The 23912-nt window shown below is 51.7% G+C and overlaps 3 protein-coding genes across 10 annotated transcripts; 1 reads left to right on the forward strand and 2 right to left on the reverse strand.

Moving 5' to 3' along the window:
- Window positions 1-1401: 1401 nt before the first annotated feature.
- TIMM17B (translocase of inner mitochondrial membrane 17B) lies at window positions 1402-7829 on the reverse strand. The gene is made up of 6 exons (XM_025982522.2): window positions 7730-7829; window positions 6765-6864; window positions 5686-5749; window positions 4526-4654; window positions 4323-4433; window positions 1402-4227 (listed from the first exon to the last, which is right to left on the reverse strand). Exons 1-6 carry the CDS (start codon window positions 7753-7755, stop codon window positions 4139-4141), a joined length of 519 nt encoding a protein of 172 aa, XP_025838307.1. The 5' UTR covers window positions 7756-7829; the 3' UTR covers window positions 1402-4138.
- Window positions 7830-7927: 98 nt separating this feature from the next.
- PQBP1 (polyglutamine binding protein 1) lies at window positions 7928-11931 on the forward strand. 4 transcript variants are annotated; one of them, XM_025982520.2, is made up of 8 exons: window positions 7928-8086; window positions 8353-8386; window positions 8504-8588; window positions 10257-10368; window positions 10632-10744; window positions 10953-11225; window positions 11454-11517; window positions 11712-11931. In XM_025982520.2, exons 3-8 carry the CDS (start codon window positions 8522-8524, stop codon window positions 11866-11868), a joined length of 786 nt encoding a protein of 261 aa, XP_025838305.1. In that variant the 5' UTR covers window positions 7928-8086; window positions 8353-8386; window positions 8504-8521; the 3' UTR covers window positions 11869-11931. The 4 variants fall into 4 exon arrangements, with proteins under 4 accessions (XP_025838305.1, XP_025838303.1, XP_025838306.1 ...); XM_025982521.2 differs by having other exon boundaries at window positions 7951-8086; window positions 8353-8390; XM_025982518.2 differs by lacking the exon at window positions 8353-8386 and having other exon boundaries at window positions 7933-8086.
- Window positions 10027-23257, reverse strand: SLC35A2 (solute carrier family 35 member A2). 5 transcript variants are annotated; one of them, XM_025982515.2, is made up of 6 exons: window positions 22823-23257; window positions 21108-21290; window positions 15492-15643; window positions 13672-14417; window positions 12027-12297; window positions 10027-11072 (listed from the first exon to the last, which is right to left on the reverse strand). In XM_025982515.2, the coding sequence occupies exons 1-5, from the start codon at window positions 22911-22913 to the stop codon at window positions 12270-12272; spliced, it is 1200 nt and encodes a 399-aa protein (XP_025838300.1). In that variant the 5' UTR covers window positions 22914-23257; the 3' UTR covers window positions 10027-11072; window positions 12027-12269. The 5 variants fall into 5 exon arrangements, with proteins under 5 accessions (XP_025838300.1, XP_072599510.1, XP_072599512.1 ...); XM_072743409.1 differs by having other exon boundaries at window positions 22706-23227; XM_072743411.1 differs by lacking the exon at window positions 12027-12297.
- Between the last annotated feature and the right edge of the window lie 655 nt (window positions 23258-23912).

A 23912-nucleotide genomic window follows, 5' to 3' on the forward strand; every position in this document is an offset into this window, starting at 1 on the left:
AAGGTTTCTTTGTCCCCTCAGAAGGGATCATTGGCACATCCTTCCTCTTCCACCCATGCTTGTGGATAATCTGGTAACACTGCAGATTCCCCAGAAGATGGCTCCCATTGGTCAGCTGTAGAGGTTGGCCCAAAATGGGCTCCTTGACACCATCCTCGACAACATCAGAGCATTGCTCTTATAAGGTGTACCCCTGGGGGAGGCTGCCCTCCCACCCCCTTCGATGACCTGGGAGGCTGGGGCTGCTGGAGCTGCCCTGCAGTCAGGCCTGGGTCTCCAACTGCCACAAAGAAAACAAATAAAATAAGAATACTCAGACCAGCAACTCCCAGATGCAGTGTAGGGTGTGTGTGTCCAACTCTCATGTCTCTTCTTGCTTTCTCTCTCCCTCTCTCTGCTCTTTCTTTCTCTCACTTATTTTGTTCTCTCTCTGCCCATTTCTCCCCGCCCCCACTGTCTGTCTGACTCTCCCAATCTTTTTTTAAAAGATTTATTTATTTGAGAGAGAGAGAAGGAGCATGATGAGAGGCAGAGGGAGAAGCAGACCCCCTGCTGAGCAGGAAGCCCAGCGTGGGGCTCCATTCCAGGATTCCAAGATCATGATCTGAGCAGAAGGCAGATGATGAACTGACTGAGCCACCCAGGGGCCCTGACTCTCCCAAACTTCGTCTGTCTCCCTTCTTAACATTTTCTCTTTCCTCATCTTTTTCACTTGGCCTACCGTTTTTTTCCTCTTTCTTGGCATCTCTCCCCCTTTGATATCTCCATCAACCCTGGCTTCACTTTGTCTTGGTCCCTCTCTTGAGCTCTGTCCCTATTCTTTCTACTCTTGTGTCTGATTTCCCCATGTCTCTCTCTCCAGCCTCACAAGGTCTCTGCCTGAGGCAGTGATTCCCCACCCCACTGTCAGGGCCGGCACCACGTATTTACTTCTCTGATTGTGTCCACCTCACTAACCATCCTGGTCTACCAGATCCTGTCCCTGCCCTCCCACACCATGCTTGTCGGTGGATGGCAAACCCAGGGGCCACAGGGAGTACGAGAGCCACCAGCCTGGGAGATTCGAGTAGAGAAATGGGGAAGAAGGGCTGGGAGATGGACCAAGACAGATGGAGGCCAACTTGGGGCTCAGGGGTGAGGGAGGCTGGGAAGAAGACTGGAAGAAGAACCTGAGGGAGAGGCATGAAATCCTTGTGGGAAGCAGATGGGATTAAATCAGAGAAAAGAGTGAGAAAGGATGCAGGTGGGGCTCCTCTGTGCTTCTCTTAGGCCCTTCAGCCAGAGGGTAATGGAAGGGGGGCCCTTCAGCCCAGCCCACAACTACCCCACCACCTGGCCTTCTTCCCTGTGTTTGCCTCCATCTGATGCTGAGGGTATTCCCACGCCCCCACCTGCATTTCATTTTTTTCTTTTTTAAAGATTTTATTTATTTGAGATACAGCACAAGAGCAAAGAGCTAGCAAGCACAAGAAGGGGGTGGGGCAGAGGGAGCAGGAGAAGAACACTTCCCCGAGTGCGGAACCCCACATGGGCCTCAATCCCAGAACCCTGAGATCACAACCTGGGCCAAAGGCAGATGCTTAACTGACTGAGCCACCCAGGCGCCCCCCTTATACCCCGAATGCATTTCTAACCCTCACATAGCTTCTTCTTGTCTCTATCTCCTTTCGGGTTAGGGTCTCAGCTTCTATTTCTGTTCAGCTCTCTCCGCCGGTTTCTCACTCTCGCCTTCTCCGTAGTCCCCCCCGATAGAAACTGCCTGGGGTCTGACACATTTCCTTCCTGGGGAAAGAGACGCTGCCTGTGGGCCCAGACTTCTCCTGACCGCTCCTCTGGGCCCAGCTCCAGCTCCGGGGACCTGGGCGACTCCAGGAGCCCCAGGCCCAGCTAGAAGCACAGGGACTCAGCAGGCGCCGGCCTCCCCGCTCTGCCCCACGGAGGCCTGACACCTCTCACTAGAAACTGCGAGCCTCGGTGGCTAAGCCAAGTCCCGCGCACCGCCCACAGCCCAGCCAGCAGCCCAAGGAGCCAGAACAGAAGGGCCTGAATGTGGCCACGAGCCACGCCAAGGCCCCGCAAGTCGCAGGGCTTCGCTGCCCCGGGCGCCAGCGTGTTCCAGCGCACCTGCAGGAGCTGGAGGTTCAGAAGGAGGGGGCGGGGCCTGAGGAAGGGCAAAGGTTCCCTCTAGGAGCTGGGGAGGACGGAGAAGCTGCAGCTAGTTCCTGCAGGAGCCCAACCCATTTTTTAAAAAAATTTTATTTATTTATTATTTTTTAAAGATTTTATTTATTCATGAGAGACACAGGGAGAGGCAGAGACATAGGCAGAGGGAGAAGCAGGCTCCCTGTGGGGAGCCCAATGTGGGATTTGATCCTGGGACTCCAGGATCATGCCCTGGGCCAAAGGCAGGTGCTCAACTGCTGAGCCACCCAGGCATCCCTAGCCCAACCCATTTGGAGGGGACACTGAGGAGATACAGTAGGGATGGGGCCTCAGAGGATCCAGAGTTGATACATAAGAGAGGTAGGGCCTGCAGGATCCTTAGAGGACAGGGAGGAAAGACCAGGTAGGGCTGAGGCCTGGACATATAGGTCTGTGGCTACCACAGCCACGTGAGTGGAGTGGGGCCGGCAGACTCATGGGTGGGAAAGGCTGGGAAGAGCCAGGGGGGCAGTGTTTGATAGCAGGATGGGGTCTGAAAATATAAGGGGTGGGGCACAGGGGAATGGGTCCTGGTGGTGAAGGGTCTTGCATGTAAGTGGCAAGCAAGAGAGAAGGGGACCCATCTGTACACAGTCTGGGATACCCCAGGCATGCCTGGCCCTGGGCCCTAAACCAGTGTTCTGAGTGACTGCTGCTGGTGTGCGCCTGGAGCTTCAGCTCAAAGCCAGGACCCTGTTTAGTGCTGTGTGCCCACCCCCACATTTTGCTTCCCTGGAGTCTTCAGTCTGGTAGCTGCAAACTGCCTGGCACCAGGGCACTCCAGCAGGCTCGGTTGCAGTTCTGCTACTACTGAGGCATCCAGGCTGTTGGGAGGTTAGGAACTCTGGTATTTTTACCCACAGGAAGCTATTTTAAGGACATTCCACCTCTTTGTAACAGCTTGCACAGAGTTCCTGGGTCTCCCATGGGGCCATTTGCACCCCAGTGGTGACAGTGTTTGCCCCATACACGTGGAGGTTTGTGTGGAAGAGACAGCAGTTTTGGGTTAATGTCCATCCAGAAAAATTTCTTTCCCGTAACTCCCCCACCTCAATGTGAAACCTCATTTCTGGTTATTTTATGGTTGCCCTTAAAAAAACCTGCAACACTGAGCATCACGGAGCAGAAGCGTATCTGTGATATAGAAGAGATGAGACTGGCACAGAGCACCTTCCTCAAGAAAGCTGGATCCTTCTGACCCTTACTTCTATCCTGGGTCCATGGTGAGGTCACACAGAGGGAAGTTACCTTCACAAATGAGGTGACTGGTATAGAGAAAGCTGAATTCATTGTGAGGTCAGATTTCCCAGCCTTGGCAATGGGGGCAATGGGAGGGAGGGGTCTGCTGCAAGGTGCAGAACTACCTGGCCCCTACCAACCCCAGTAATCCTTTCTGTTCTCTCACTTCTTTCCCAAACCTGTTCCTCTGTCTCCCTACGATTCATCACTTGGCCCCCACACATCGTTATTCATGTACCTATTTAAACCTTGATTAATTCCCCCCTCCTGCTCATTTATCCCACGAACATTTACTAGAGCCTGCTCTCTGCGGGAGTCACAAATCCTAGGGCTTCTGGGTCCCCGAAAAGGGTTCTGACCCTTGTCCTAAGGAGGGGCTCCTATGGGTGGCTCAGTAAGTACATACACAGGCATTTCAAAATTGGCTTTAAATACTCATCAGGGCGCCAGGAAAGGGGACTGGGATGAGAACTTGTTACATGTGAATTTGGGGTTGGGGTGCCCTGAGAGAGAAGGGGACCCATCCGTCAGAGCAGCTGGGGTGCCCCACCCCCCGCCCTGGGACAAGGGAACAGAGTAGAGGCCCTCTCTGAAGGGTCCCAGGGCCAACTAGGAGCCAGCCCTCCCTTCGAGGTAGATCATCGGGGAGGGAACGGAGGAGGAGCTCCCACGGTGGTGATGACAGACAGTCACATCCTTAGTGGTACTGCTGATAGCTGGGATAGCCTGGGGCTGGGGTACCCTCCTTAGGGGGCAGCTGGCTGGGGTCCTCCAAGAACGGGGGTGCTGGAGAGGAAAGAATCAGGTAAGAGTGAGATGCAGTGTACAGTCAGAACATTTTGCACCTCTCCCCAACTAGTGTCCGTCTCCCAGGTACTCACCATTGCGGAACTGCTGGGCAGTATAGCGAGTAAGGAGGATGCCAACACCCTCTATGAGAGCCAAGAGGATGCCCCCCATCATTGCTGAGCCCACCATGGCCAATGGGCCACCTAGGAGAGTGAAACGGCAGGGAGAAAGAGGTGAAGGCAAGGAGAACAGGGCAGAAGGGGCTGGGGCCGAGGGTCGGGTCGGGGGCACTCACTGCGGGCAGCCAGCACAGCCCCAGTCAATGCTCCGCTGGTAATGGAATTCCAGGGATCTTCTTTGCCCCGCAGGCGCACCAGGCCACAGTCGATGGTGGAGAACAGGCCCCCCCACACTGCAAAGCTACCTGCAGAGAGCAAGGCCTAATCAGTGTTCCTGAGGAATCCCAAGAATCCATAGGTCACGGTCTGGGGACTTCCAAGGCCTGCATGCTCTGGCAATGAATGGGGAGAAAAACCCAGACACAAAGGCAGATAGTTAAACTCCTAGGGGATATTCCCCATCTGCCCCAGGGATGGCTCCTTCTTCAAGCAATCTCTAATTGCCATCGGCATTCCCCTCACCTTTGTTTGACAAATGTTTACAAGCAGATTTATCTTTTATGTGGCTTTTAACAGAGCAACACTGTTCTTCCTAACCATCACATAGAGGTAGAATTCTGATACTGGTTTAAGGGGGACAAAAACAGGTTACAAAAACCAGTTAATGGTATGATAAAGTGTTTATTGAGGTTTTACTGTGTGCCAGGACCTGTTTTCAGCACTGCATGTCATTTGACTTCTGAAGTCTTAAATTTGTTAATATTATTAAAGTACTTAGCAGGGCAGCCAGCGCTTAGTGAGTACTATGTAAGTTACATAAACATAAATAACATAAATTACAAAACAATTTCGGTGGTTATGGCTATCATCATCTCCATGTTACTGATGAGGTTTGGGCAAAGGAAGCCAAACCCAAAATCATGCATCAGGGAAGATCCAGGGCCCGGATTTAAACTCCAGAATCCACATTCTTGCCCTCCCCCCATATTAAATTATTGGGAAACATCACTGTCCCAGGCAGAGTTGGGGCTGGAATGTGGACCCCAATTTGCAGTCTAGAACCAGGGATCCCTGGGTGGCACAGCGGTTTAATGCCTGCCTTTGGCCCAGGGCGCGATTCTGGAGAGCCGGGATCGAATCCCACATCGGGCTCCCGGTGCATGGAGCCTGCTTCTCCCTCTGCCTATGTCTCTGTCTGTCTGTCTGTCTCTCTCTCTGTGTGACTATCATAAATAAATAAAAATTAAAAAATAAGTTAAAAAAAAAAAACTTTTAGAACCAAAGGAGCAGCTACCCCCAACTTTGCATATCTCCTAGGTCTCTCCAAGCCTCTTACCTCCAATCTGCGGGGCTCTGATCCTCACAGCGTTGATACTACCTCTCAATCGGTGCCGAAATCCCTGGGAAAAGTGAGGAGGCGGGGAGTCAGAATAGGGCTGAGGCCCCTGGCAGGCAGGGTTTCTAGCGTTTAAGACAGGGAACACGACGGGTCACGGGTTGTCAGACGTAGAGATGTGGAGCAGTGGCTGAGAACTAGGAGGCTGTGGAGCACCCTAACTTGGGCGTTCTCAGCCGTGGGTTGAGAAATTCGCATTCATCCAATGTTACTACTAGCACCTATCCCAGGCACCAGGCTGTATGCAGGGATGGTGAATGAGACAGACCTAGCTTTTGCCCTCTCAAAGCTCACATAACAGTGGGAGAGACAGATCCCTAGCAGAGGTACAGATAAATAAGGCAACTTTACACAGCCATACAGACCGTAGAGGAAATAGGAGAGAGAGACATGATAATAACTGGGGGGTTGGGAAAGGACTCTAAAGGAGGGGGCATTTGTGTTGAGGCCTTGAGGATGAGAATAGAAAATGTGGGCAAAGACCTGGGAAAGAGTTCCAGGAGTTGAGGGGAGAGACAGGACTAGGTATATTAATTGCAGAGACCTTGGTAAATGGATAGCACTTAAAGCCAGGACGTTTGGTTAAGATCTTGGAAGAGGGTGGTCAGAAAGAGAAAGAGAATTGATTAGGTCACATTAAAAGCATTTTCTTAACTTTAAGGCTGTCTGCTTTCCGCCAGTTAAACTCTTGTCACTTCTCTGTATCCAGGTTTCTGACCCAGAATCTGCCTCTGGGGAAAATCTCTCTGGCTTTGCGCATACATTTAGAGTTTGGTAATGACCGTTTTCACGGCACAGCATTTCCACAGAGGAGCTCCAGCTGGGTGGCGCAGGGAGAGGGACAGAGAGCCGTGTTTGCAGTTCACCCCAAACCACAGATCCTGGAGCCAGGCCTGGCACATAGTAGGCTAGCCGGCACTGTAATGAGCGAGTTATGGCAGCTCCACGCAGCGTTCATCGCAGTATCCCATGTGGGCATGGCAGGACCCCCACACTACCCAGGGAAGGCCACGACTCACAACAGGGGCATTGCGGAAGCCCTTGATGGCCTGGAAGACTCCACCGCCGATGACACCCATAGTGAAGGCTCCACCGCAATCGTCCACAATTCGCCATGGGCTGCAAGCCAAAAGGGGAGGGTGGGTTAAGTGAGCCCCTCTTCCCCCGCCATGGTGCACGGACTCTTTCCAATTGGGAGAGACCAAGTCACCCGAATGGGAAGCAGCACTTCAAATAATGAGATTATTTTCCCCCTCGTTTGAGCAAGAAATGGTGCAAAAGGGGGAAAGCATTATTCTTTGCTCGCCCGCCCCTCCCCTCGAGGCCAAGCAAGGAATTCGCCAACTGCTTTACCACTACCAAAGACTAAATGAACTGATGAGACACGCAGAGTCAGCACCTTTAAGTTAGCGCTGTGAAAGTGTTAATTTGCTAGTACTGTTATTAAAGCAGGACGGGGTCGCACCTCCGTCCCCGACTATGAGCACGTCCAACCAAATCCCGTCTTCCCTCTCTTTTAACCGATCACAACTGGGAAAAACCAAGCGCAGGCCGTGGGGGAGGATCCAGTCCGTCCGCCACAGGTTCACCCAGCCCCGCCCCCATCCACTAAAGCGACCTGGGAAAAGCCACGCGTGGTAACCCTGGGGATTTCCGCTCGACCCCGCACCACCCCCCAAGGTGGAATGGATTCGACCAGCGAGTCTCTTTTCCTTAACAAAGAGGAACGGGGGAGGGGATACGGAGTCTGAGGAAACGTTGAGTGGTTGGTCCCTGCACCGCACCTTCTCCGGGCTCACAGCCTCTCTTAACGGAGCCCGAGTGAGAGGAACAAAGCGGAGGGGAGCGGAAGGAGACCACAAACGTCTAAGAGTCTCCCGAGTCTGGGACGTGGCGCGGTGTGGCCAGCGCCTCCCCCGCCCGCCTCCCACAGCTGGCGGTAGCGCCGCAGCAACAGTCCCGAGGCCTGTGCCCATCGCCGTACCAAGGCTCCCGAGCGTACTCCTCCATGGCGCCGGCGTCTGGCCGCGCAGTCTGGCTAAAGCCCGGCCAGGCCACGCCCCCACTGTAAATGCACACAGGCGCCGAGCTGTCCGCCTATTCCAGGCCAGCGATTGGGTCGTTTTGCTGCTCATCAGGGCAGGGACACGCGCTCATTGGCCACCGAGTTTGCGTCATCTCCACTGCAGCCTGTGCGTCGCCCAGATACCTCAAGCGTCGGGGAGAGAGGACCTCGTTTGGTGTTTTGGGAGAAGGCCGTCGTGTGGTCCTCGTGATCCTAGCGGGGACGAGAGAGAGGTGGCCGACCTGTCAGCTTTCCACTACTCGCCTGATTGCATTGGTAATGTCAGGGTGGGCGCATTTTTTGCAGCCGGAAGAGGTGCTTCATTCTGCTCCCCCGTCCCAGCGCTTTGGTTCCTCCCACCCAGCAGTCTTTGGGGGACGTTGGGTGAGCTCATTCCGGGAGCGCGGGGGAACTGAGCTTGGCCTCTTCGGCGGTGGGCGGAGCCTGGGCCTGGGCGAGGAACAGGGTCTTGGAACACCCAGCCTCGAGGGGAGGGTTGGTGAGAGTTTGGGCGTCCTCGCCACTTATATTCCATCTTTTAGCCTGTAGGTTCCGTCTACCCAGCTATTGGTGCAGGTGGGTAAGTGAGGAATATATGCCGGGAGGAGGCGCTCGGTTTTAGGTCGGGATTTGAATCCTCACTTGAGCTGGGTTGTTTTTTGTGAGCCTGTCTGTTCATCCGTCTGTCCCTAGGTCTGCCTGTTATCCGCTATGCCACTGCCTGTTGCATTGCAGACCCGCTTGGCCAAGAGAGGCATCCTCAAACATCTGGAGCCCGGTGAGTGAGCTAAAAGCGGTTGGGCCTACAATGTGCCTGGCTTGACAGGCACTTCGTTGTTGATACCGCCACTCGATACCTAGCGTGGGCCTACCGCGCATCAGTCAGTGGCGTGGCGTGTATTGTTAACGGTATGGATTTCTGATATCCATTCCTACCGCGGGCTGGGGTGGGGGTGGGAAATACATGTTTCATCCTTAATATTGACGGTTAATGCCTTTTTGGGGCCTGTTGTATGCCACGTGCAATCCATCAGACGATCCGTGGAAGTAAGGAGAGCTGACATTTTCCCTAGACGGTAGGGGGGATGCGGATACTGGGTTCTTTACGCTACTGATCACATTATTTTAGACGTGTTGTGAGGCCAGGCACTATGTTGGTGATCTATACCTTATTGATCACCATATCAATTGCTGACATGTATTTTGGGTCTAGGTGCTTGGCATACACATAGTGGTAGAAAATGATGGTAGGATCTATCATTTCTACCTGCTGTGCTTTTCCTGCTAATATTTACACCTTATTATCGATCATAGTAAAAACTGGCATCTGTTTTGGGCTGCAGTGTGCTAGGCACTGGATTACATCTTATTTTCACCTTATTAATAAAGGACATCTGTTACAAGCTACTCTGTGCCAGGCATATAGATCTTGTGGTTAATAATACTGGTAACAGTCGTTGCTAATTTTAAGCCTGTTGAGTACCAGGCCCTGTGCTGATGGTATATATCTCTTACTAACAATTCTGATGATTATAGCTAATACTCACTTTGGGCCTATTGTGTGACAGGCACTATGCTGTTGCTGACATATACATTTCATTGTTAGTTATATCCACAGCCAAAATCTGTCATAGGTCTACTGAGGGTCATGTACCGAGCTGACAACATACGTCTCTTTTATTCTACTGATAGTAACTGACAGCTGTTGTAGGCCTGCTGTGTGTCAGGCCTCGGAACTGAATGGATGCGGAGCAGTGTTTGGATATATCCTTTCCTATCCAGACTTGCTACTCAATATACAGAATTAGAAACCCCATATTTACCAAGCTTGGGAGCTGAATAGATTTGGGCATTTTGTTTTTCAGATAAACCGCTTACTGTTCAAACTCATTTTATCCAAATAGATTGGGATAGCGTGGTGTCACATGCTTCCTGAACTCAGGAACTGGAGGATACATTTGTTTTGATGAATCCTTGTCTAAAATCTGAAACCAGATAGGTTTTGGTAACAGGATATCAAATCTCAAATCTTATCTGAACCCAGAAACAGACAGATTTAGGTAAGTTTTTTGGCAAATCCCCTGATCTTCAGACACTTGGATTTGGAATGTGATATTTGCCATAGAAGGTGAGACCTGGCACACGCACACACATGGTCCATGTGAGTCTGAGCGTGTCTCCAGGCTCTGACTGCAGGATAAGAATTCCTCTGGTCCTTTTTTTTTTTTTTAATTTTTTTTATTTATGATAGTCACAGAGAGAGAGAGAGGCAGAGACACAGGCAGAGGGAGAAGCAGGCTCCATGCACTGGGAGCCCGATGTGGGATTCGATCCCGGGTCTCCAGGATCGCGCCCTGGGCCAAAGGCAGGCGCCAGACCGCTGCGCCACCCAGGGATCCCATTCCTCTGGTCCTTACTGCTTTCCTCCACCCTGCTATCCTGCCAGAACCAGAGGAAGAGATTATTGCTGAGGACTATGATGATGACCCTGTGGACTATGAGGCCACCCGGTTGGAGGGCCTGCCACCAAGCTGGTACAAAGTGTTTGACCCATCCTGGTGAGCCTGGGGAACTGGGGCGGGGGGCAGGGAGTCTGACATCTGACTTGACCTTTCCTGTGCTGGCTCTGGGCCTGGCTTTAGGGTAAATGGGGAACACAGGAAAGAGGTCTGGGGTTCCTCCTTCTGGGCTTCTGACATGGGGCAGGCATAGATAGAGACTGGAGAGACAGGAGTGGAGGCTACAAGGAGAGGACGTCTGTGTTGACACCCCTCCCCTTCCTCCTTCCCTGTGTCCATACTTCCATCCCACTGCCCCACAGCGGGCTCCCTTACTACTGGAATGTGGACACCGACCTCGTGTCCTGGCTCTCCCCGCATGACCCCAACTCCGTCGTTACCAAATCTGCCAAGAAACTCAGGAGCAATAATGCAGGTGAGTTGGCAGACCCAAGGGCAGATAAGGGTGCCCCAAGTGCTTCTGGAGTCCTCAGAGAGGGGTCAGGTACATGATAGTGGAGCAAGCATGGGGCTGGGGAGATGGGAAGGCCCCACCCCAGGCAAGGGAGGTGGTCGATGGCAGAGGCTGCTGGGTCCTGAGAGATGGAAGGAGGAAGGTCACTTCAAGGCTTTTGTGTCCCCAGATGCTGAGGAGAAGCTGGAGCGTGGCCACGAGAAATCAGACCGGAATCATGAGAAGCCAGACCGGAGCCACGAGAAGTCAGACCGGAGCCATGAGAAGTCGGACCGGAGCCATGAGAAGTCTGACAGAGATCGAGAACGTGGTTATGACAAAGTGGACAGAGAGAGGGACCGGGACCGGGACCGCGGGTATGACAAGTCAGACAGGGAAGAGAGCAAGGAGCGGCGCCATCATCGCAGAGAGGAGCTGGCTCCCTACCCCAAGAGCAAGAAGGGTAAGCTGAGCAGCAGGGCAGGACTCAAGTATGATGGGTGAGGCATCACGGGCGAGCCATGTAAGGGAAGCCCTCGCTCTGCCCAGGCGATTGCCTGAACCTGGGGCCTGGGACAAGGTGTTGTGCGCCATGGCACCCAGGCACCCCATTTCTTCATGGGATGGGGGAGTTTGTGATCAGGGGCTCCTTGTCCCTCCACTGGAGACCTCACTGTGCCACCTTCCTCAGCGGCAAGCCGGAAGGATGAAGAGTTAGACCCCATGGACCCCAGCTCCTACTCGGACGCGCCTCGGTAGGAGAACCCCTCATGAGCACTTCTCTTTTCTCTGGACTCCCTTGTGCTGATGATCATTCCTTTTTTTCCTATCTCCTTCCCCCCGTTTGTCAGTTGTTGGGGTTGGCGGGGGGAGTGGGGAGTACAGAGTGCTTATCACATTTCATATTCCCAACCTCTAACCCATATTCCCTAATCCCTGTCACCCCCAGGGGCACATGGTCAACAGGACTCCCCAAGCGGAATGAAGCCAAGACGGGTGCAGACACCACAGCAGCGGGGCCGCTCTTCCAGCAGCGTCCCTACCCGTCTCCGGGAGCTGTGCTCCGGGCCAATGCCGAGGCCTCCCGAACCAAGCAACAGGACTGAGCCTCCCCGTCACCCCACCGCCATCCCCGGGGGTTTTTAATAAAAGCCTTTCAATGGATCGTGCCCATGGGGCCTGAGTGCTTTCTTTCCATGCGCTTTTGAGGCTTCCCAACCCAAGCCGGCAAGATGCAAAACACATTTTATTTGCAAAAACTCACCTAAGAAAGTGCGGGAGTGGCAGGGCTATGGGGGTGATGGGCTGGAGGCCAACGTGGGTCCTGTCCCACCCTCATTACCAGAGTTTGCTTGTGTCACCCCTGCATGGGAGCAGGAGGTGGTGAGGCCAAGTTGGAGTTCAGTGTCTACCTCCCCCCACCCCTAGTACTGATCAGAGTTTGGTCCCAGCTGGGCCAGGGCAAGAAGGGAGAACGAGGCCAAGCCAGCGTCTTCAATCCCAGCAGCTACGAACCCTTCACCTTGGTGAGCAACCTGTGGTGGGAACGGGGAGGAAAAGAAAAACACAGAGAGCTGGGGTGGGCTGGCAGGTGGGTGTCCTGAGCAAGCGAGGGCGACAGTGGTGAGGCTGGTAGTCCTGGGGTTAGTAATAGCCCACGCAGAGAGTCCCCTGGGTCAGAAAGCTACACGTGGACTAAATAAATACAACATCTTTATTTGGCATTGGGTCTCCTGATATTTGTTCATTACAGTTCCTTAGAAAACAAACCAGAAAAATCAGAACAAATTAATTAAAAATAAAGATCCAACGACCCTATGTACATAGAGCAAAGACAGCCCAGGCATCTCTTGCGCGTGCGTAGATATAGATGTACGCGTGCACACATACACATACATCCTGGGAGACGGTTAAGGGGTTAATAAGCTTTGGGGAGTGCAGGGGACAGGTTCCACATTTCAGCATTTGAAGATACCCTCACCCTGTGACAGTGAGGGTGCCTCATACAGCTAGTGTGTATCAACAGTGTGATTGGCAGCTTTATTTTCCCTCTTGGGCTGTCTCAGACAAGAACCCTGCATCCGGCAACTGACAGTGTCTTAGATTCAATGAGATTCAGCCACTCCAAGAACCTCCCCCACCGGCTTTTCCCACACCCTGGATCATTCATTATCTGATTATACAACAAATTCCCAAACCATTAAAAAACAGATGCCCCTACTGCACCCTCCCCTGGACCAGGCTGATGCAGTACATCTTAATTCCCACCCCTTCCTTCCTCTTCCTCTCCACCCGCCCCCCTCCCCCAACTCCGGGGTGCTCACAGGCCCATTTTCAGGGGTCTCCCATCAGGAAAGCTGCCCCAAGGCCACATACAAAAAAGACCGGGCTGCTAATAGGGTCTGGTCCCTTGTGGTTGTGAGGGAGGCAAAAAGGCCTCAAGCTACAGGAAGCGGAACCCCACAGGTAAGCATCCGTTGCTAAAGAGCTGTAGAATTTTTGTCCAATTTGTCCTTACAAAGGGGGAGGAGGGACCGCTGGGAGGGGCTCTCCCAAGAGAGCGTGGAAGACAGGACACCTCCAGCTGAGGGCAGGCAGGCAAAGAAAGGCCTTGAACGACAATACTGCCAACCCAGTCCCCAAAGGAGTTCACTGGGGCCGGGGAGGCAGCTCTCATGATCCCCCTCCAGGGGGAGGGGGCTCAGTCTACAAGGAAGGGTTCATGTGATGCCCCACACCCGCTCCAAAGCCCCTGCAGAAGTCTCCATGACCTGGGAGAAAACACTTCCAATCCCAGAGGAGCTAGGCCCAGTGGCAGCTGAAGTCCCTCCAGATGCCCAACACCCTCCACCCAGTCCCCCTCCCTGTGGCCCCCCACCACCACCAACCCTCACTTCACCAGCACTGACTTCGGCAGAAAGGGCTCCGTGCTGAGGTCTGCACGATGGGAAGACAGCTTGGGTGGTGGCGGCGGCTGCCCGGGAGGCTGCTGGTGAGTGCAGGGCCCAGAGGTGGAGGCCGAGGCAGAGGTGGAGGCTATGGCTTTGGCGGTGCCTCGGGGAAGGCTGTAGAGGTAGACCGCACCAATGACCAGCCCTGCACCCAGGGCAAACAATGGGTCCACGTGGAAGCCAAAGAGGCGGATGGAGGCAACAGTGGACAGCACAATGGACAGGGAGGTGGCAAAGCCCTTGAGGATGTTGTCGGCGTACTTGACGACAACAGCCACCAGCAGCCCGCCAAAGGCCTGGTTGAGTACCACGCCCCAGACGGCAGGTGTGTACCCAAAAAAGAAGCCGCGGCGGGCTACGGCTGTGCCCTCAGCCCACCAAAGCCCTACCAGGCCCAGTGCCGTGCCGAAGAGGCCCAGTTGCAGGTTGCGGAGCCACACCGAGCCTGAGCTGCCCTTGAGGATCTTCTCGAAGTAGACGCCCGCGAAGCCTGAGGACAGACACGAGGCCACGACAGCTGCAAGGCCTGCCCCGGGGTTCTGATCCAGTGGCCGAGGGCCCCCACCACCAGCTTGCTGTGCCTGGACGATGGCAACTCCAGTGAAGAGGAGCAACAGGGAGGCCCACTGCAGCCGGGAGAGGCTGCGGTTCAGCATGAGCACAGAGAACAGCGCCGTGGTCAGGATCTTCAGCTGGTACGTCACCTGCAGGGGGGCGGGCCACCAATGCGGAAGGCACTTAGGGGCTGTTCCCCACCTCCCCACCCCACGTGCCCAGGGGGAGGGATGGGGCAGGGCAGGTGACAAGAACAGCCAGGCAGGGGCGCCTGGGTGGCTCAGGCAGGTGGGCATCTGCCTTTGGCTTGGTTCATGATCCTGGAGTCCCGGTATCAAGCCCCAAGTTGGGCTCCCTGCTCGTGCTCTCACTCTTTCTCTCAAATAAATAAAATCTTAAAAAAAAAAAAAAAAGATCCAGCCATTGGCCACTGACTGACAGGTAGCTAAACAGCTCTGAGCTGCCTCCCAGAAAGTCCACAGCTATGCAAGGAAGTCCTGGGCCACACCCGAGTCCACATCCCCTCCAAATTTTCTGGCTGTGTGATAAGGAATGAAGCACTTGGACCATCTCGGCCCAGACATTATCATCTGTAAAATACAGCTGTTGTGTGTGAACCAGCTTATGTAGTAGGTTAATGACGGAGTGACTGGCTCCTTGATGAGGCACACGCACGCATGTGTGTGTGTCTTGATAAATATGTACTAATGGAAACAAATCAGCCACAACGATAATGTTGGCACACATTTACACAGTGCTTGCTTTTGTGCCAGTGTGGGTCTGAGCACTTCATATGAATCCATTCATTTAGTGCTCTCACTTATGAAGCAGATACTATTGTAACATGCAATGGAAGAATGAGAAGCCACAGAGGGGTTATGCAACTTGCCCAAAGAGCACACAGCTGGAAAGTAGCAGAGGTGGGATTTGAACCCAGAGAGCCTGGCTCCAGAGTATAGACTCTTTAACCGTGTTCCAGGGCCACCTGCAAACAGCCAAAAGCTCACCAATGCCAACCAAGGGCTCTTCCCGGGGATTATTTCTTTCAGCTGTCCCAGCATCCTGGTATGGAGGCATTCCCATTCCCAGTTCTCATGGATGAAGACACCGAGGGTGTGGCAAAGGTGACACAGATCATGCCCTCTGCAACCCTCCCTCACCAGCATCACATCTCCCCCATTCCAGCCAGTTCTGCCAAAGGCTGTGCTGGGCCTGGGGCTCACCTGGAATGTGGCAGCTGGCAGGTTGGAGATGGCCACGTACTGGAGGTTATTCTGCAGGGTGTAGATGAGGGAGGGCACTGCGAGCTTGAGTGTGTCCACATACTGCACCAGGACAGCCTCATGCAGGAAGAGTGCCAGGTGCTTCACGTTACCTACGTGGGGGGAAGGACAGCCTCCCTTTAGTGCTGCAGATCCTCTGAGGGCCAGGACCAGGCCTATTCCTGTGTCTCCTCAGCCCTGCCCTGACCTCCCAGGGGCTCAAAGGAGGTCTGCACTCTCAGTTTCCCTGCAGTACAACTGCAGCTCTGGGAGACCTTTCAGCTCTCAGTTTAACGGACACCAATCGTCCTTAACTCTGTGTCTGAGAATCACAGACTGTATTCACACAGCATACAGCCCACCTCCCTGGCAGTGTCCCATTTGGGGCAAGCACTCAATACACGTGTATGTCCAGTGAAATAGTCAGCATTAGCTAGCTGGTGAGGTAGAAGCCTTAGCAAGCCTGCTGACTGGAGGGGAGGTTTGAAACTCAACTTTTACACTTATCCTAGCTCTTTAACTGGCCTAAGAGCTGCCTGAGGGCAGGGACCATATCCCATTCGGATGCACATCCCTGTCAGCCCTACAAACAAGTGACATGTCTGTCCCTTGCCATATGGAAGAGTGGAAGCCTGACTGTTTTTTAAAATATTTTATTTATTCATGAGAGATACAGAGTGAGTCAGAGACACAGGCAGAGGGAGAAGCAGGCTCCCTGCAGGGAGCCCAAGGCGAGACTTGATCCCAGGACCCTGGGATCACGACCTGAGCCAAAGGCACTCAACTACTGAGCCAATCAGGTGTCCCTGGAAGCTTGACTATATTAAGCAGAAAAGTCTGGCTGGGACCTGCTCCCACCAACACATGAGAACACCCTCCTGAGGACTAAGGCCTCTGCAAATCTCACCCCACTTCTTTGCAGTTCGTCTTTTAAGTCTCAGTGAGTGTTGTTCCTCTGTGAAAACCCCACAACCACTGCACAAGGTTATCACAGGAACTCATGTTGAGGGCTCATTCACAAAACCCTGTCCTTACCTTTCATAGCATTAATCCCAGGAGTAATTACCACTCTCGAACCCCTTACCCAAATCCTCTGGGCCCAGGGATTTGGGTGTTTGACATTTTCTAAGTGTTAGGAAGGTAACATGGTGTATCTAGCATGCACTTCACATTAACACATGCCACACGCATAGGGCTGCGCACCATAATCACACACATTCCTATTTCTGTGGCAACCTGGGTAAATTTCACACCAAATGAGAAAAATTAAAAACCACCTATATACAAATAGCCCTATGTTAGGTCAGGCCAAGTTTTACCACAAAACTAATTCAGGAAAAAAAAAAACATGAGGGAGGGGTTGAAATTGTAGATTAGAGGCAAAGGCCTGTGATTAAGTCTGTGCCTATTTGTTTCTCCTCACGTAAAATATCAGCCCTCTGTGGGCAGGATGCAGCCTCCATGGCCAGAGCAGGGCCTGCCACAGTGAGCACTGGAAAGTGTCTCAGAATCAATTGATAGCAGAGAAGATTTAAAAAAAGATAGGGGGCACCTGGGTGGCTCAATGGTTATCATCTGCCTTCAGCTCAAGTGATCCCGGGGTCCTGGGATGGAGTCCCACATTGGGCCCCACAGGGAGCTTGCTTCTCCTTCTGCCTTTGTCTCTGCCTCTCATGAATAAATAAATAAAATCTTAAAAAAAAAACAAAGCAGATGATGGACCTTGAGGGCATTACGCTAAGTGAAAGAACTCAGACCCAAAAAGGCAAATGATTTCACTGACTTGTGGAATCTAAAAAAACAAAGCAAACAGGGATGCCTGGGTGGCTTAGCGGTTGAGCGTCTGCCTTCGGCCCAAGGCATGATCCTGGAGTTCCAGGATCAAGTCCCATATCGGGCTCCCTGCCTAGAGCCTGCTTCTCCTCCCTCTGCCTATGTCTCTGCCTCTTTCTCTCTGTGTGTCTCGTGAATAAATAAATAAAATCTAAATAAAATAAATTTAAAAACAAAACAAACAACAAAAATAGAAACAGACTCCTAGAGAACTGTGCTTGCCAGTTGGGAGATGGGTGAAATAGGTGAAGGGGGTGAAAAGGTACAAACTTCTAGTTATAAAAACAAGTCAGTCACAGAGATGAAAAGTACAGCATAGGGAACACAGCCAGTAATATGGTAACAACTTTGTATGAGGACTACGCTGATCGTGGTGAGCACTGTGTAATGTAAAGAATTGTTCCAGCATGATGTTGTATACTTGAAACTAATATTTTTTTAAATAAATTTTGTATTTATTTATGATAGTCACACACACAGAGAGAGAGAGAGAGAGAGAGAGAGAGAGAGAGACAGAGACACAGGCAGAGGGAGAAGCAGGCTCCATGCAGAGAGCCCGATGTGGGATTTGATCCCGGGTTTCCAGGATCACGCCCTGGGCCAAAGGCAGGCGCCAAACCGCTGTGCCAACCAGGGATCCCTGAAACTAATATTATAGGTGACCCTTGAACAAGAGTTAGAGCACTGACTTTCCACACAGTTAAAAATCCACATAGAACTTTTGATACCCCTCACTCCCAGACTTAACTCCTAATAGCCTCCTAGTGACTGGAAGCCTTACTGATAATATAAACAGTTCATTAATATGTATTTTGTATATGTATTATATGCTGTGTTCCTATAATAAAGTACACCAGAGAAAAAGAAAAGCATGAGGAAAATACATTTTTAGTACTGTACTGTATTTATTAGAAAAAAACCTGCATCTTGGGATCCCTGGGTGGCTCAGCGGTTTGGGGCCTGCCTTTGGCCCAGGGCGTGATCCTGGAGTCCCGGGATCGAATCCCACATCGGGCTCCCTGCATGGAGCCTGCTTCTCCCTCTGCCTGTGTCTCTGCCTCTCTCTCTCTCTCTTTCTCTCTCATGAATAAATAAAATCTTTAAAAAAAACCCTGCATTTAAGTGGACCTGCACAGTTTAACCCATGTTGTTCAAGGGTTAACTGTATATGTCAACTATACTTCAATTAAAAAAAAAAAAAAAAAAAGAACAGGTGAGTTTCCAAACTGCTGCCACCCAGGGCCACATGGAGCTAATGAATGGGAAAGAATGTTTTCTTCAGAGATACCTGGTGGCTCAGTTGGTTAAGCATCTGCCTTCAGCTCACATCATGATCCTGGGGTCCTGGGATCGAGCCCCACACTGGGCTTCCTGCCTGGCGGGAAACCTGCTTCCCCCTCTCCCTCTGCCTGCCACTCCTCCTGCTTGTGCTGTCAAATAAATAAAGTCTTAAAAAAAGGTTTCTTGGGGTGCCTGGGTGGCTCAGTTGGTTGGGTGCCCCTTCAGCTTGGGTCCTGATCCCGGGTTCCTAGGATCGAGCCATGTGTCGAGCTCCCTGTTTTGAAGGGAGCCTGTTTTCTCTCTCTCCCTCCCTGTTTGTGCTCTCTTTCTCTCTCAAATAAATAAATAAAATCTTTTAAAAATTAAAGAAAATGTTTTCTTCAGTGTAAATACTGACAGCAGAGCTAGAATGTACACCTGCATTCTCTACACAGGCAAGGCCTTTATTTTTGTGAAGATTTCTTTATTATTTTTTTAAAGATTTTATTTATTTATTCATGAGAGACACAGAGAGAGAGGCAGAGACACAGGCAGAGAGAGAAGCAGGCTCCATGCAGGAAGCCTGATGTGGGACTCGATCCCGGGACTCCAGGACCATGCCCTGGGCCGAAGGCAGGCACTAAACCACTGAGCCATCCAGGGATCCCAAAGATTTCTTTTTTTTTTTTTTTTTTTAAATTGGAGAGCCCCTAGTGGTGGAGGAGCCTTCACAATCTTTTTTTTTTTAATTTTTTATTTATTTATGATAGTCACAGAGAGAGAGAGAGAGGCAGAGACACAGGCAGAGGGAGAAGCAGGCTCCATGCACCGGGAGCCTGACGTGGGATTCGATCCCGGGTCTCCAGGATCGCGCCCTGGGCCAAAGGCAGGCGCCAAACCGCTGCGCCACCCAGGGATCCCCCAAAGATTTCTTTATTAGAGAGGGAGTGTGCAAGCGCAAGTGGGGGGCAGGGGCAGAGGGAGAGGATCTCTAGCAGACTCCCTGCTGCTGAGTAAAGAGCCAACATGGAGCTCAATCCCACAGCCCTGAGATCATGACCTGAGCTGAAATCAAGAGTCTGATGCTTAACCAAATGAGCCACCCAGGCGCCCTCGTAAGGCCTTTATAGAGAAACAACTGGCAACATTTTAAAGCTGGCCTTTAGGAAGGTGTTTAAATTAGCAAATAAAATCAAACTTATAGGAAATACAGGGGGTAGAAGAACATGTTAAATGATACCACAGGGAGGCAGCCAGCAAAATCCAAGCTATCCAAAATATACAAGACAAACGACATGCTCTCTTCAACAAATTTACTACAGATCAAAAAGAGCTAGAGAAGGGGTGCCTGGGTGGCTCAGTGGTTGAGCATCTGCCTTTGGCTCAAGGTGTGATCCTGGGGGGAGCTTGCTTCTCCCTCTGCCTGTGTGTCTCTCATGAACAAACAAATAAAATCTTAAAAAAAAAAAAAAAAAGAGCTGGGTGGGAACCCCTGAGGTTAACAGACCTAGAAGCCATAATGAATTACAAGACACTGACCTTATATAAACCTGATTGAAACAAACTCTTAAAATTCTTTTTTTATTCATGCGAGACACAGAGAGGCAGAGACATAGGCAGAGGGAGAGGCAGGCTCCATGTAGGAAGCCCAATGTGAGACTCGATCCCGGCACTCCAGGATCACACCCTGTGCCAAAGGCAGAGGCACTCAATTGCTGAGCCACCCAGGCGTCCCCAAATTCTTAAAAATTCTTATGATATTTGAGAAAGCATTGTAAATCTGATTAAATGACTGGATATTTGAATATTTTGTTAATTTTAAGAATTACTGTTAATTTTTTGATGTATGATTTTTAGATATTGTGGTTATTTTTTAATGTACCAAAATATTTATTTTGATAGTAAGAGGGTGGGGGATTTACTTCAAAATAATACTTACTACATGTGGGACATACTGCAGTGTAATAAGGCAGGGGGTGGATAGGTAAGCAGACATGTAGATTGAGTGTACATCTACTCACTGTAGAGGAGTGGATAATCACTGATGCTGTTAATGGCAGAGTGGCCATGAGTTGACAACTGATGAATCTGGGTGATGGGTACATGAACATTTTAATATTTTATTATTCTCTCCGAGTTTGTGCATGTTTAAAGTTATCCAAAATGCAAAGTTAAAGGGAAATAAATGAACTTAAGTATCCTCTACTACCTTATGGACACAAATTGTCTCACTCTTACAGTCCACAGAGGTCAGCTCCCAGATGTTAGGAGTACAATAAAAGTGTGGATGCAGCTATTTATAGCTGGAGTGATAAGGCAGATGAGCTGCACTTACACACTCCCCAGGTGGTTTCAGAGACACAGTGATATAGTGATATTCCCCCAGCAAACCCTCCATATGGGCATGGGTACACACACACACACACACACACACAGTCCCACCCACTGACTCCAGTGCAGCCCTCTCCCCTTGCTGTCTCATACCCCTCTTTTGTGCGAAGAGCAGCAGCAGGCAGGTGAGACCTTTGAGCACTTCGGCCATGACCACAGCAGTGGTGGCAAAGAAGCGGTCCCCAGGCAGTGTGCGGGCGTAGCGGATGCTGAGGATGAGGGAGGCATTCTGGACCACCAGCACAGCTAGGGATATGTATTTGAGGCGCCGGTGAGCTGTGAGAAATGGAATGAGCAAGGAGGAAGAAGGGGTCAGAAGATGCTGGGGCACAGCCACACCACCACCTTCCCCTTCACTCCTTTCTCAACCAGGATCCTCCTAGCCATTGCCACTTCCTCACTCTGCCTCCCTATCCTGACCCAATGGGGTCTGAATCCCATCTACTTCCACTGCTTCAACAGGCAGAAGAGCCACAAAGGGGGAAGTAGGCCTCACCCTGTCCAGCCCATACCCGGAATCCTTGCTGAGCTATCAGGAAATGGCTGGAGCAGGTGCTGGACACACTTGGCCCCCTCTCTCCCTCCTCTGTGTGAGAAGCAACTCACAGAATACCAATCATATTCTCAACATTTATTGAGTGCTGACCATCTATCTATCACTGGGGTAAAGGATTTATATGGATTACGTCAGTAGACCCCTACACTGCTCTGATCTCTGAGTGGGCTACAAGGATTCCATTCTGTGGGTGAACAAACTGAAAGTTTATATGAGATGATGCTTCTTTTTAATTAGGGGTTGTCCTATGTAAAGAATGATACCTAAATACAGGGAATGAGACCATGGTATAAGGCATGTCCAGCCCCTAAAGAATGGTCTTTCTCCCATCTAAGATATTATTCCATTCCCTCACACTAAGAATTATCTCTCCAACTCCTACCTTCCATGACCACCAGAGTCCTCCTGACCCAGAATGGTTTCACAAACATAAGAAATAATTCCTCCACAGTCTCTAGGATGGAACTCCATATAATAAATGGTTACTGCACCAAGCACGGTCTGGTTCCCTCGAGGACATAAGGAAATATTCCCCTATACTCCACATGGTCCTGTCATCCTCCCACCACCACACCGCTCCTACCTCCAGCCAAGGAATCATTTCTTGTTCAACTCACATTCACAACGAACTCTCCCTGCTATAAAGAAGGGCTCCACACCCTTAGAATGTCTTTTCTCTGCCATATAAGGAAGGACCCTCCCACTCCAATATACAAGGAACTCTTACTGCATTAGGAAGGAATGGTCTTCTCTCCTTATAATGGACATCCCAATCCTCAAAATAGACCTCTAAGTCAGGTCAGGAAGGACCTGTCCCACACTAATTCACAATAGCCCCTATCCCTTTATAAGAAGAAACCACCACCCTCAGAATAGCCTCTCTCTTCTAGAAGGAACAACGTTCCCAACCTCAAAATGCTCTCTCCCTGCTCTAAGGACGGACCCCCTACACACTCAGAATGGTCTTAGTGGTCTTAGCCTCCCCCTAAGGCTAAAACCCCCCAGACTCAGAATGATCTCTACCGTCCATATGCAAAAGGGACCCTCCCATCACCCTCAGAAAGGTCTCTTCTCCGCTTTCCAACACACTCACAATAGCCATTCCGTCCTCCCTCCCCAACCCCCCGCTACATACACACATAGGTCGGTCCAAACGGGATGCTCCCTCTCGCTTCAGTGAGGAACCTTCCTGACCCCTCAGCGATCCTGACCCTCGCCCCGCCGCCGCCGGGTCGACCACAGCCTGTCTCACCCGCACTAGCGGTTCCAGGCTCCAACGCCTCCGCGGAGACCGCCCCTGGCCCAGCCGCCGCGGTGGAACCGCCGGACCCCACCGCTGCCATGTTGGCATCTGCCTGGTCCGTCCCCTCGGCAACAGCAGGGCACTTCCGTGTCCGTCACTTCCACTTCCGGCCTCCGTGATGGAGATGGGAAGAGTGAAGGGCTGGCCAGAGCAGTAGCTCTCCTCGTCCGCTCCCCAACAGTGAGTCTAAGACTGCAGCCTTGGGATTTCCAGATTCCGTTGGGATGGGGAAACCCGACTCGTGACCGCCTCGGCCTTCTGCCGTCTCTACCGAGCCTCATTGGTTCCTTCCAGTTACTAGACCCCGCCTTCGTCTTCATTGATCCCGCTTTCCAGATCGCCCGCCCATCGTGTGTCCTTGTCTCATTGGTTCAGCGAATCCTCATCTATCTCGGCTCCTCATTGGCACCTTCTACAGATGATCCCGCCCTTTCCGCACCTAAACTCCTGGGTACCTTTGTGATTGGACCGAAGTTCCTCTTTCCCCCCACCTCCCAGCGAAGCCCCACCCCTTAGAGAGCCCGCGGGCGTCTGGGAGGAAACTGAGACTGAGGGGGCGGAGCAGGTGAGGGTCTGGCAGTTAAGGGAGCTTAAGCCAGCAGAGCCATTGGGGCCGCACAGGTGAGAAGGCATAGAAGTGAGACTGAGACGGAGAGTAGGGAGGATAGGCGAGTTCCCACTGTGGAGGGAAACTGCGAAGGGGACAGGTAAGCCACCAGGTGAGGGGCTTTCAGCTTAGCTTTTGAAAGCGGGGCAAGAAGGACGCCTGCGTGGCTCAGCGGTTGAGCGTCTGCTTTTGGCTCAGGGCGTGATCCTGGGAGTCCTGGGATCGAGTCCCACCCCGCATGGAGCCTGCTTCTCCCTCTGCCTCTCTCATGAATAGGTAAATAAAATCTTAAAGAAAGCGGGGCAAGAGAGGGTACAGCTGATGTCAGGGCAGGTATGTGGAGAAGCGAGGAAGGAGATGAGAGGGATGAACAAGACCAGGGAGAGGTGAAAAGGTAGGGGCAAAACGCATGACTTACACTCAGGATGTTAT

This window comes from Vulpes vulpes, chromosome X, assembly GCF_048418805.1.
Source record: "Vulpes vulpes isolate BD-2025 chromosome X, VulVul3, whole genome shotgun sequence".
NCBI lineage: Eukaryota > Metazoa > Chordata > Mammalia > Carnivora > Canidae > Vulpes > Vulpes vulpes.

Coding starts and splice junctions, on each gene's coding strand:
- SLC35A2 (XM_072743408.1), bottom strand. CDS start 22,913: ATGGCAGCGGTGGGGTCCGGCGGTTCCACCGCGGCGGCTGGGCCAGGG. Junction 15,644..21,107: donor GCTCTTCGCACAAAAGAGGG/GTATGAGACAGC, acceptor CCCCCCACGTAG/GTAACGTGAAGCACCTGGCA. Junction 14,418..15,491: donor TGCCAGCTGCCACATTCCAG/GTGAGCCCCAGG, acceptor GCCCCCCTGCAG/GTGACGTACCAGCTGAAGAT.
- TIMM17B (XM_025982522.2), bottom strand. CDS start 7,755: ATGGAGGAGTACGCTCGGGAGCCTTG. Junction 5,750..6,764: donor GCTTCCGCAATGCCCCTGTT/GTGAGTCGTGGC, acceptor CACTTTTCCCAG/GGATTTCGGCACCGATTGAG. Junction 4,228..4,322: donor TGCCCAGCAGTTCCGCAATG/GTGAGTACCTGG, acceptor TTTCCTCTCCAG/CACCCCCGTTCTTGGAGGAC.
- PQBP1 (XM_025982519.2), top strand. CDS start 10,055: ATGATAGTCACAGAGAGAGAGAGAGGCAGAGACACAGGCAGAGGGAGA. Junction 10,369..10,631: donor AAAGTGTTTGACCCATCCTG/GTGAGCCTGGGG, acceptor ACTGCCCCACAG/CGGGCTCCCTTACTACTGGA. Junction 10,745..10,952: donor ACTCAGGAGCAATAATGCAG/GTGAGTTGGCAG, acceptor TTGTGTCCCCAG/ATGCTGAGGAGAAGCTGGAG.